General features: G+C 37.0%; 2 protein-coding genes across 11 annotated transcripts in view; both read left to right on the top strand.

Annotated features, from left to right (window-relative positions):
- The window catches only part of LOC102953916 (olfactory receptor 4K2-like), a 163,152-nt gene that overhangs the window by 89,427 nt on the left and 60,914 nt on the right, over positions 1-12,811 (top strand). The window contains exons 1-2 of one of the 4 annotated variants that reach the window (XM_042989299.1): positions 236-320; positions 4,064-4,209. The gene's annotated coding sequence lies outside the window, so the exon portion shown is untranslated. Of the gene's footprint in view, positions 1-235; positions 321-4,063; positions 4,210-12,811 lie in introns of those variants that run through there. The other 3 variants (XM_042989298.1, XM_007091417.3, XM_042989300.1) reach the window with 3 other exon arrangements.
- LOC102953627 (olfactory receptor 4N2) overlaps positions 1-12,811 on the top strand; it is a 140,719-nt gene that overhangs the window by 116,194 nt on the left and 11,714 nt on the right. For all 7 annotated transcript variants that reach the window (XM_042989295.1, XM_042989296.1, XM_042989294.1 and 4 more), the window contains one exon: positions 229-320. In XM_042989295.1, the coding sequence (XP_042845229.1) occupies positions 229-320 (92 nt within the window). The remainder of the gene's footprint in view (positions 1-228; positions 321-12,811) is intronic.

Genomic DNA, 12,811 nt, shown 5'->3' with positions numbered 1-12,811 from the left:
TTAATAGATTGGTTGGTTTCTGATATGTGACACACTTCATATGATTTCAGTGTTTCTAATTTTCAGGTCATCACTTACTTTTCCCCTATTTTGGCTTATCAGACATCAAATGGGACAATCAGATGTATCCTAATACAGTCTCTTAATAACAGAGGCCAATCTGATGATTTCAAAAGCAGTAAAATAATGCTATTTGGAGTAATTGCAATTTCTTTATTTTTTTTATAGCCACATTATTTTTAAAAAGTGAAGAAATGGAACCTGCAAATTACACCAGAGTGACAGAGTTTGTTCTCACTGGCCTATCCCAGACTCGAGAGGTACAACTAGTCCTATTTGTTATATTTCTATCCTTCTATTTGTTCATCCTTCCAGGAAATATTCTTATTATTTGCACAATCAGGCTTGACCCTCATTTGACCTCACCCATGTATTTCCTGTTGGCTAATCTGGCCTTCCTTGACATTTGGTACTCCTCCATCACAGCCCCTAAAATGCTCATAGACTTCTTTGTGGAAAGGAAGAGAATTTCCTTTGGTGGGTGCATTGCACAGCTCTTTTTCTTGCACTTTGTGGGAGCCTCAGAGATGTTCCTGCTCACAGTAATGGCGTTTGACCGCTATGCTGCTATCTGCCGTCCTCTCCACTATGCTACTATCATGAATCGACGTCTCTGCAGTATCCTGGTGGTTCTCTCCTGGTTGGGGGGCTTTATTCATTCTATAATACAAGTGGCTCTCATTGTTCGACTTCCGTTCTGTGGGCCCAGTGAGTTAGACAGTTACTTCTGTGACATCACGCAGGTTATCCGGATTGCCTGTGCCAATACCTTCCCGGAGGAATTAGTGATGATTTTTAGCAGTGGTCTGATCTCTGTGGTATGTTTCATTGCTCTCTTAATGTCCTACGCCTTCCTCCTGGCCATGCTTAAGAAACATTCAGGCTCAGATGAGAGTACCAGCCGGGCCATGTCCACCTGCTATTCCCACATCACCATTGTGGTATTTATGTTTGGGCCATCCATCTACATTTATGCTCGCCCATTTGACTCTTTTTCCCTAGATAAAGTGGTGTCAGTGTTCCATACTGTGATATTCCCTTTACTTAATCCCATTATCTATACCTTGCGAAATAAGGAAGTAAAGACAGCCCTGAGGAAGTTGGTCAACAGATATATTTTATGTAAAGAGAAGTGAAAGTGGCATATTCTAGAATCTTTCTGAAGGTCATCGTCCTAAAGTAGGAAGCATTTGCAGTGGTAATAGTACTGCTTTTCATCTGAGTTCTTAAATTCCTACCAGATTTTTTTCCCTCAATTCACTGAAAAAACAAAGAAATTAAGACAAAAATAAGTTTATTCACACCCTCCATGAAACTTACAGCAGATCACCATTAGAAATTAAGATATAATGATGGTGTAGGGGCACCTGGGTGGCTCAGTTGGTTAAGCATCTGATTTCGGCTCAGGTCATGATCTCGCAATGAGTTTGAACCCCACGTCAGGTTCTGTGCTGACAGCTCAGAGCCTGGAACCTGCTCCAGGTTCTGTGTCTCCCACTCTCTCTGCCTCTCCCCTGCTCATGCTCTGTCTCTGTCTCTCTCTCTCAAAAGGAAATAAAGATTAAAACAAAATTAAAAAAAAAAAGATATAGTGATGGTCTGCTAAACACATTTTCACTAATTGTTTATTGAATGAGTATTCTGAAGAGGCTTTGGCTGTGAGGAGAATGTTTGTTGAGAAATAATAAAATAAATAAGACCTGGGAGACATGTTGTTAATGAATATGAAGAAGTAAGTGGCTAGCATATGAATATGAGTAGCTTCAAGTAACCAAATTAAATATTGTTCCCATGGTTCAGTCCTAGCCCAGTGGGATGGTGTTTGGTAACCCACCTTCCTGGGACTAGAAAAATAGATTATTTTGTACTTTATCTTTTCCTACTCCAAGAATTCATGATGGAAACTGAGGATCCATTTACACAAGCTGTTTTAAGTCATATTTCATGTGGCAACCACTCAACAGTATTGGTGACAGAACTCAAGATTTTGTCACAGCCTACAGCAATTTTTATGAATTCATAGCAGAGTTTGTTACTATGTGAGACTGTGAGACCCCCTCTCATTCCAGCGGAGGTCTCCAGCCAAGTAGTGCTTTTTATAGCCAGTCTCTACTTACATCCTCCAGTGTGAAAGCAGACTTGGAGGAAAGGGATTCTAGGCTGACTGGAATGAACAGACATCTAGCTGTGTGATTTTTAAAAGGTTAATATCTCCTTTGCCATTTTTTTGTGTTTTCTGTATTTGCTAATTCTTGTTCTCATGTTAAATTAGTTTAGTAGGGTGCTGCTTTTGTTAGCCCTATAATTCAGAGTTCTTTCCCATTAACCCATTTTTTTCATTACTGCATATGGAAGAGACCTAGATGTATTGGTTTTAATAATCTTTTAGTGATTTATTTATTAGAGATCAATTTACTATTGCTGACACTAAGAACCCAATTATTATTTTTTTTTCAATATATGAAATTTATTGTCAAATTGGTTTCCATACAACACCCAGTGCTCATCCCAAAAGGTGCCCTCCTCAATACCCATCACCCACCCTCCCCTCCCTCCCACCCCCATCAACCCTCAGTTTGTTCTCAGTTTTTAACAGTCTCTTATGCTTTGGCTCTCTCCCACTCTAACCTCTTTTTTTTTCCTTCCCCTCCCCCATGGGTTTCTGTTAAGTTTCTCAGGATCCACATAAGAGTGAAACCATATGGTATCTGTCTTTCTCTGTATGGCTTATTTCACTTAGCATCACACTCTCCAGTTTCATACACATTGCTACAAAGGGCCATATTTCGTGCTTTCTCATTGCCATGTAGTACTCCATTGTGTATATAAACCACAATTTCTTTATCCATTCATCAGTTGATGGACATTTAGGCTCTTTCCATAATTTGGCTATTGTTGAGAGTGCTGCTATAAACATTGGGGTACAAGTGCCCCTATGCATCAGTACTCCTGTATCCCTTGGATAAATTCCTAGCAGTGCTATTGCTGGGTCATAGGTAGGTCTATTTTTAATTTTCTGAGGAACCTCCACACTGTTTTCCAGAGTGGCTGCACCAATTTGCATTCCCACCAACAGTGCAAGAGGGAAGAACCCAGTTATTGACTTTGCTTCAGAATATAAAAGAATATTTGAGTTCATATAAATTTATTTACTTAAATTAACTTTTCAATTTCAAAACTAGGGTTCTCTCCATAAAAGAGCATATTATTTGTTGTGAGCTTTAGTCTTATATTTTCTTTGATAATACTATATGACTAGCTTTAGGAATGAAAATAGATAAATGAACAATGAAAATGATGAAAACCTCAGGTACACAGGATAGAATAATGGTGCAAAAAGTTTATTCTTTGCTGTGGGAAGTTTTCTCTGTGATGACCCTCTTTCATGTTCAAAATGACAGGGACTTCTCTTCTAAGAACCCAAATATACTGATGGAATTTATGATTCCTGAATTTTGAGTTGACTTCTCATTGCCTGGAAATGAATAAAATAGTAGACTTCTCTAATATTTTACAACAGGGCATGAAGAAACCATCTAACACACAAAAGATATATACATACACAATAAAAAATAATTTATGTATCTAGATTTTATATTTCCTTTCTGTTATTTCTCTCTATCTGAACCAGACAGACTTGTATTCATTTGGTCACTTATTCTTCATTTAGGTAGAATGAATGTTTTTGGGGAAAAGACTACTGACTCAATATGCTCTTCAAACACTATTATACTGCTACTACTGAAGGATATTTGCTGAAAATATTGAAGCTAGGAATAAGAAGAAAAGATATCAAACATAGCAGTGTAAAGAAAATATTAATGGTATCTCAATATTAATAAGATGGACTTTACTGTTACAGCTGGTAAAAACATCTCTATTATCCAAACAAAAATAAAGGTCTTCTGTTTTTTTAATTAATAGAAGAGGTTCATTAAAAATTAAAAATATAAGAACTTGTAAGTAGAAAAACAAACATTACTGGCACTCTTTTTTTCCCCAGGGATTGGGGTTTTTGTTTAACAAAATTTGTGAAGTTTCACCCAACCGGCTCAATTGGAAGCAGGCCAGTTCGCCTGCCTGCATTGCTACAAAACGCAATAAACTAACATTAAGTGAAGGTGAGGTGGAACACAAATCTTCAGACAAGTAAGTGTAAAACTCAGATTTTATACCTAGCAAAACTGGCATTTAATTTAAAAGGCTATGACTACCATCAGGTTTAAGCATTAAACAAAATTCTGGGAATGTGGTTTTCAAGAAATTCTTGAAGAAACTATCAGAATAAACTTCAGTCAGTCATGAAGATCGAGAAGCTAGGACAGAAGTATGGGTACTGAATATTAAATATATTACACTATATCTAAGACTGAAACTAATGTGATTTGCATGATCAAACAGTATGAAATGCCACATGCCTTGTAATGCAGAAATGATAGAGCTGCATTCTATTTGCGTCTGTGGCACATTAGAGAGCTTTACTGAACCTGTCACTAAAAATGAATACACACGTTGGATAAACATTTTTTTTGAAATCCTTTGATTAGCTAGCAAAAAGAAAATGACAGCATAGAATATTGAGAATCTGGAAATCAAATGAAATTGGGAACCCAGATAAATAAATGGTGAATAAAAATCATCTTTTATTGTGAAAACTTGTGTTCTGTTTTTAAGGCCAGAGTTTGTGTGGTAGGGACAGAGATGGATAGGAGACAAAGCCCTGGGCTCACACAAGGAAATATTCCACAACAAGCTGAGATCTCAAAGGATATATTCTCAGGGTAGTGGTGAAATAAAGTTTTCAAAAAAAAAACACCACCCAAAATGCTAAAAAGAGAAAAAAGAATTATGAACTATAAGTGAGATCACACATATTTTCTGAGTTTGAGTTTATACTATTGAGTAGTCTGAATCACTACTAGTTGATAATTTTATTTACAGTTTCTGGTTCCAGAGTTGTAATGCCTCCTGATAGAAGGAAAGACAAATACCATATGGAGTATGTTGCCATTATCCCAAGACTTTTAAAGTATATTCTACATATAAGAAATAAGAGTTTAACGTTCTGACATCATGAGCACACAAGAAAGCAAGGCTCTGTGAGTGAGAGCCAGAAGAACAACAGAAAAGCAGGAAAAAAAAAACACTACAGAATATAAATTGAATATATTTAGTATTCTTTGAGAAATAGAAAAAGGGTTGGAAATATGAAAATGGAGGACACTATAAAAACAAATAGGAAAATTATATGAAAAACAAAGAGAACTTAGATTCAGTTAAAAAACTCCATAGATGCATCTGAATGCAAATTAGACACATTCAGAGAAGAAATAGTAATCTAGAATATAGAGTTGAGTAAACTACCAACATTGCAGGGCAGAAGCCAAATGGGATAAAAAGGATGAAAGAAAGAGTAAGAGACATTGAGAACTGAATAAAAGTTCAGAGTTTCCAGAGAAGAGGGTAGACAAAATGTGGCAGAGGCAATTTTGAAGAGACAATGTGAGACACATCATAAAATCCATAAAGACAACTGAGCAGATGTTGAAAGTATCTGAATAGAAAAGCAGGAATTACCCTCAAGGGAAAGGTAGTTAACAACAGACTGCCTTAACAGCAAAAATGTAAAACAATGATGAGTTATATTCAATATTCAGAGATAAAATAATCATCAACTCTGTGAGAATAAAATAAAAACATCCTTAGGAAGAAAAAAAAAAAAACAACAAACTTGCTGCTAGCAGACAATCAACTTAGAGGAATCTTGTAGGATACGCTTGAAATAAGGAAATGATCCCAGCTGGGAGATTTGAGATGACAGAAAAAGAATGGCAAGTATGTGGTAAATCTAAACAAACTTCTGTATTTAACTACCAACAGCAACAAACAAACTTCTGAAGTTTAGAAAAAGTAAGAACTAAAGTTCATGGAAATAACATTTACATAAGAGTTGTGTGATTGGAGTTAAATGTAATAGTCTTTGTATTTTTCAGGAAGATGGTGAGGATACTGGTTTACTTTAACTCTGGGTGACTATCAGACTTAATAGGTTATGCCACAGAAAGAAAGATCATTGGTTTTACACATCAGAAGTTTACTTCTCACTTACATAAGGCCTGTTGCAGGTTTGGGTGACACCCCAGAACACTGAAAAAACAAGGTTAAAATGAAAAATAACAAATAAATTAGAAAGAATATAAAGTTAAATTAAAGTTCATGTATTATCCTAGAATTGTGCTATGCAATACATGGGCTACATATGACTTTAAAAATTTTAACTAACAAAATTTAAAATTTCATTTCCTCAGCTTGTAGCCACATTTCAAATGCTCAATAGTCACATATGGCTGATGGCCACATCACTTTTCCAGGATTTGTCTTTATATCATATAATAAAATAATTTCTGGAATTTTTAATAATATCAATAGATCCATATCATGAGCAAAGATAAAATTAGTATAAACCTTTCTTTCCTCTTATTCAACCCAGATTGTAGTGATGAAAAGTTTTATCATTCTTAATTTTACCTTTCTATTGCTTATGCTTCAGTTATTTAATTACAGCTTTAATAATAGACTTTGACTTCTAGAGATGACATATGAAGCAATTACTATAAACTGTCTCTTATTTTTAATCTCCTAAATAGGATTTTGTTATAGGACTTCTTTTTTTTTTCTGATTTATGGAGTCTTATCTATTAAAAGATATGATGAGCATAGAAATTATAATAATATAAACCCAGGCACACCCTATCACCCTTTATAAGTAAAGGTATTAGCATTATCTTTGTGGTGTGCTATATGCCCTTTAGTCCCATTTTTTCCCCCTCTCTGGTCAGAAGGATACTGCTATCCTGTTTTATCTGTTTGCTGAAGATTCCTCATTGTTCTCTTGGTTGGAAGAAATTTGTCCTTAATATTTCACAGGGAAGGTGCATGAATATAAATTTCTGGGTTAATGCATGTTTAAAACTGTTTTCAGACTTTACAGATAGCTTAGATTACATAAAATCCTTGTATACTTTAAGTTTTTGAAAATATTGCTTCACTTAAAAAAACAACAATTTTCTGGGGCACCTGTGTGGCTCAGTTGGTTGAGCATCCAACTTCGGTTCAGGTGATGATCTCCCGGTTCATGAGTTCAAGCCCCATGTCAGGTTCTGTGCACTCAGCTCAGAGCCTGGAGCCTGCTTCAGATTCTGTGTCTCCCTCGCTTTCTGCCTCTCCCCTGCTCATGCTCTGTCTCTCTCTCTCTTTCAAAAATAAATAGACATTAAAAAAATTAAAATAAAACAAAACAACTTTCTCTGTTGCTATTGAAAGAAGTCTGATGTTAACCTGCAGAGGAAAAACTTTTGTAGGTTTTAATTAATTAATTAATTAATTAATGAGAGGTGAGGGTTAGGGGGAGGGGCAGAGGGAGAAGGAGAGAGAGAATCGTAAGCAGGCTCCATGCCCAGCACTGAGCCCCACTTGGGGTTCCATTTCACAACTGTGAGATCATGACCTGAGCCAAAATCAAGAGTCCAACACTTAACCTGAGTGGCTCTGTTGGTTAAGCATCCATCTCTTGTTCTACCTCCTAGCCTAACTTATCAACATCTCTTGTCTACAGTACTTCAAATGCTCCCTAACTGGTCTCCTTGCTTCTACTCTTGGCTTCTAAAACCCATTCTTTACCAGTATCAGAATAATCTTTAAAAAATGTAAATCAGATATTGTCACTCATCTGTTTATAACATCTCAAATGAAATGATGACCAATTGGCATTTGATCCATATCTGGCCCTTCCTCTCTGTCTTGCCTAACACTTTTTAAAAATTCCATTTGGCCACTACTCTCTTGCCATAGTGGCCTTTCTCTTTCTTTCTCTTCCTTTCTGCTGCTTAGTGCATCATTCTCTTCCTGCTTCATGGCCTTCTATCAGCTCTTCAGATAGCCACATAGTGGGATTATTCAGACATTCAGATATCTGTTGAAATGCCAGCTGTTCAGCAAGACTCTCCCTGGCTAGCTCACCTAGCACAGCAGCCTCTTCCCTGACTCTTTCCAGCATATCACTTGGTTATATTTCTACCCAGCACTCACCACAGTCAGATATTTCCTTTCTGGTGTGTTTTTTTATTGTCTTCTCCATGCATTTGAATGTCAAATTCCCAGGAACTTTTTTTTTTCTTTGCCTCATTCAGTGCTACATTGCTGACACTATAATGCTAACTAGCTCATGATTTTAGTTTCTAAGATTGTCTAAAATGATAAATTTTTCCCAGCAGAAATAAGAAGTCTCCAGTCTGAAAACTAGTTTAGATCATCAGGTTAATTTTAAGTGCCGTGGCAAACATTAGAAGGCAAGGTCCCTGTTTATGTATAGTTATGAAAAAAAACCCACACATTTTAAGTCTTTGGTGGCAATAGACTGTAACATTCTCCAAGATGAATTTTCTCCTCATATTTCATTGTTCATTTCTTTTCTTATTTTTTGAAAGGCAACCAATTTATTAGATTTATTCTTAGATACATTGTTGTTACTTTAAGCAATATCTTTTTTTAAAATATGAAATGTATTGTCAACTTGGTTTCCATACAACACCCAGTGCTCATCCCAACAGGTGCCCTCCTCAATCCTCAGATTGTTCTGTTTTTTTTTTTTTTTTTCATTTTATTTTTTATTTATTTATTTTTTTTTAATATATGAAATTTACTGTCAAATTGGTTTCCATACAACACCCAGTGCTCATCCCAAAAGGTGCCCTCCTCAATACCCATCACCCACCCTGCCCTCCCTCCCACCCTGCCCTCCCTCCACCCCCCCATCAACCCTCAGTTTGTTCTCAGTTTTTAACAGTCTCTTATGCTTTGGCTCTCTCCCACTCTAACCTCTTTTTTTTTTTTTTTTTCTTTCCTTCCCCTCCCCCATGGGTTTCTGTTATGTTTCTCAGGATCCACATAAGAGTGAAACCATATGGTATCTGTCTTTCTCTGTATGGCTTATTTCACTTAGCATCACACTCTCCAGTTCCATCCATGTTGCTACAAAAGGCCATATTTCATTTTTTCTCATTGCCACGTAGTATTCCATTGTGTATATAAACCACAATTTCTTTATCCATTCATCAGTTGATGGACATTTAGGCTCTTTCCATAATTTGGGTATTGTTGAGAGTGCCGCTATAAACATTGGGGTACAGGTGCCCCTATGCATCAGTACTCCTGTATCCCTTGGATAAATTCCTAGCAGTGCTATTGCTGGGTCATAGGGTAGGTCTATTTTTAATTTTCTGAGGAACCTCCACACTGCTTTCCAGAGCAGCTGCACCAATTTGCATTCCCACCAACAGTGCAAGAGGGTTCCTGTTTCTCCACATCCTCTCCAGCATCTATAGTCTCCTGATTTCTTCATTTTGGCCACTCTGACTGGCGTGAGGTGGTATCTGAGTGTGGTTTTGATTTGTATTTCCCTGATAAGGAGCGACGTTGAGCATCTTTTCATGTGCCTGTTGGCCATCCGGATGTCTTCTTTAGAGAAGTGTCTATTCATGTTTTCTGCCCATTTCTTCACTGGGTTATTTGGTTTTCTGGTGTGGAGTTTGATGAGCTCTTTATAGATTTTGGATACTAGCCCTTTGTCCGATGTGTCATTTGCAAATATCTTTTCCCATTCCGTTGGTTGCCTTTTAGTTTTGTTGGTTGTTTCCTTTGCTGTGCAGAAGCTTTTTATCTTCATAAGGTCCCAGTAATTCACTTTTGCTTTTAATTCCCTTGCCTTTGGGGATGTGCCGAGTAAGAGATTGCTACGGCTGAGGTCAGAGAGGTCTTTTCCTGCTTTCTCCTCTAAGGTTTTGATGGTTTCCTGTCTCCCATTCAGGTCCTTTATCCATTTTGAGTTTATTTTTGTGAATGGTGTGAGAAAGTGGTCTAGTTTCAACCTTCTGCATGTTGCTGTCCAGTTCTCCCAGCACCATTTGTTAAAGAGACTGTCTTTTTTCCATTGGATGTTCTTTCCTGCTTTGTCAAAGATGAGTTGGCCATACGTTTGTGGGTCTAGTTCTGGGGTTTCTATTCTATTCCATTGGTCTATGTGTCTGTTTTTATGTCAATACCATGCTGTCTTGATGATGACAGCTTTGTAGTAGAGGCTAAATTCTGGGATTGTGATGCCTCCTGCTTTGGTCTTCTTCTTCAAAATTACTTTGGCTATTCGGGGCCTTTTGTGGTTCCATATGAATTTTAGGATTGCTTGTTCTAGTTTCGAGAAGAATGCTGGTGCAATTTTGATTGGGATTGCATTGAATGTGTAGATAGCTTTGGGTAGTATTGACATTTTGACAATATTTATTCTTCCAATCCATGAGCAGGGAATGTCTTTCCATTTCTTTATATCTTCTTCAATTACCTGCATAAGCTTTCTATAGTTTTCAGCATATAGATCTTTTACATCTTTGGCTAGATTTATTCCTAGGTATTTTATGCTTCTTGGTGCAATTGTGAATGGGATCAGTTTCTTCATTTGTCTTTCTGTTGCTTCATTGTTAGTGTATAAGAATGCAACTGATTTCTGCACATTGATTTTGTATCCTGCAACTTTGCTGAATTCATGTATCAGTTCTAGCAGACTTTTGGTGGAGTCTATCGGATTTTCCATGTATAATATCATGTCATCTGCGAAAAGCGAAAGCTTGACTTCATCTTTGCCAATTTTGATGCCTTTGATTTCCTTTTGTTGTCTGATTGCTGATGCTAGAACTTCCAGCACTATATTGAACAACAGCGGTGACAGTGGGCATCCCTGTCGTGTTCCTGATCTCAGGGAAAAAGCTCTCAGTTTTTCCCCGTTGAGGAGGATGTTAGCTGTGGGCTTTTCATAAATGGCCTTTATGATCTTTAAGTATGTTCCTTCTATCCCGACTTTCTCAAGGGTTTTTATTAAGAAAGGGTGCTGGATTTTGTCAAAGGCCTTTTCTGCATCGATTGACAGGATCATATGGTTCTTCTCTTTTTTTTTGTTAATGTGATGTATCACGTTGATCGATTTGCGAATGTTGAACCAGCCCTGCATCCCAGGAATGAATCCCACTTGATCATGGTGAATAATTCTTTTTATATGCTGTTGAATTCGATTTGCTAGTATCTTATTAAGAATTTTTGCATCCATATTCATCAGGGATATTGGCCTGTAGTTCTCTTTTTTTACTGGGTCTCTGTCTGGTTTAGGAATCAAAGTAATACTGGCTTCATAGAATGAGTCTGGAAGTTTTCCTTCCCTTTCTATTTCTTGGAATAGCTTGAGAAGGATAGGTATTATCTCTGCTTTAAATGTCTGGTAGAACTCCCCTGGGAAGCCATCTGGTCCTGGACTCTTATTTGTTGGGAGATTTTTGATAACCGATTCAATTTCTTCGCTGGTTATGGGTCTGTTCAAGCTTTCTATTTCCTCCTGATTGAGTTTTGGAAGAGTGTGGGTGTTTAGAAATTTGTCCATTTCTTCCAGGTTGTCCAATTTGCTGGCATATAATTTTTCATAATATTCCCTGATAATTGTTTGTATCTCTGAGGGATTGGTTGTAATCATTCCATTTTCATTCATGATTTTATCTATTTGGGTCATCTCCCTTTTCTTTTTGAGAAGCCTGGCTAGAGGTTTGTCAATTTTGTTTATTTTTTCAAAAAACCAACTCTTGGTTTCGTTGATCCGCTCTACCGTTTTTTTAGATTCTATATTGTTTATTTCTGCTCTGATCTTTATTATTTCTCTTCTTCTGCTGGGTTTAGGCTGCCTTTGCTGTTCTGCTTCTATTTCCTTTAGGTGTGCTGTTAGGTTTTGTATTTGGGATTTTTCTTGTTTCTTGAGATAGGCCTGGATTGCAATGTATTTTCCTCTCAGGACTGCCTTCGCTGCATCCCAAAGCGTTTGGATTGTTGTATTTTCATTTTCGTTTGTTTCCATATATGTTTTAATTTCTTCTCTAATTGCCTGGTTGACCCACTCATTCGTTAGTAGGGTGTTCTTTAACCTCCATGCTTTTGGAGGTTTTCCAGACTTTTTCCTGTGGTTGATTTCAAGCTTCATAGCATTGTGGTCTGAAAGTATGCATGGTATAATTTCAATTCTTGTAAACTTATGAAGGGCTGTTTTGTGACCCAGTATATGATCTATCTTGGAGAATGTTCCATGTGCACTCGAGAAGAAAGTATATTCTGTTGCTTTGGGATGCAGAGTTCTAAATCTATCTGTCAAGTCCATCTGATCCAATGTATCATTCAGAGCCCTTGTTTCTTTATTGACTGTGTGTCTAGATGATCTATCCATTTCTGTAAGTGGGGTGTTAAAGTCCCCTGCAATGACCACATTCTTATCAATAAGGTTGCTTATGTTTATGAGTAATTGTTTTATATATCTGGGGGCTCGGGTATTTGGCGCATAGACATTTATAATAGTTAGCTCTTCCTGGTGGATAGACCCTGTGATTATTATATAATGCCCTTCTTCATCCCTTGTTACAGTCTTTAATTTAAAGTCTAGTTTGTCTGATATAAGTATGGCTACTCCAGCTTTCTTTTGGCTTCCAGGAGCATGATAAATAGTTCTCCATCCCCTCACTCTCAATCTAAAGGTGTCCTCAGATCTAAATTGAGTCTCTTGTAGACAGCAAATAGATGGGTCTTGTTTTTTTATCCATTCTGATACCCTATGTCTTTTAGTTGGCGCATTTAATCCATTTACATTCAGTGTTATTATAGAAAGATATGGGTT

The sequence above is a fragment of the Panthera tigris genome, chromosome B3, assembly GCF_018350195.1.
Source record: "Panthera tigris isolate Pti1 chromosome B3, P.tigris_Pti1_mat1.1, whole genome shotgun sequence".
NCBI lineage: Eukaryota > Metazoa > Chordata > Mammalia > Carnivora > Felidae > Panthera > Panthera tigris.
Note: the sequence above shows the minus strand (reverse complement) of the source record. Positions and strands in the feature narration are given on the sequence as shown.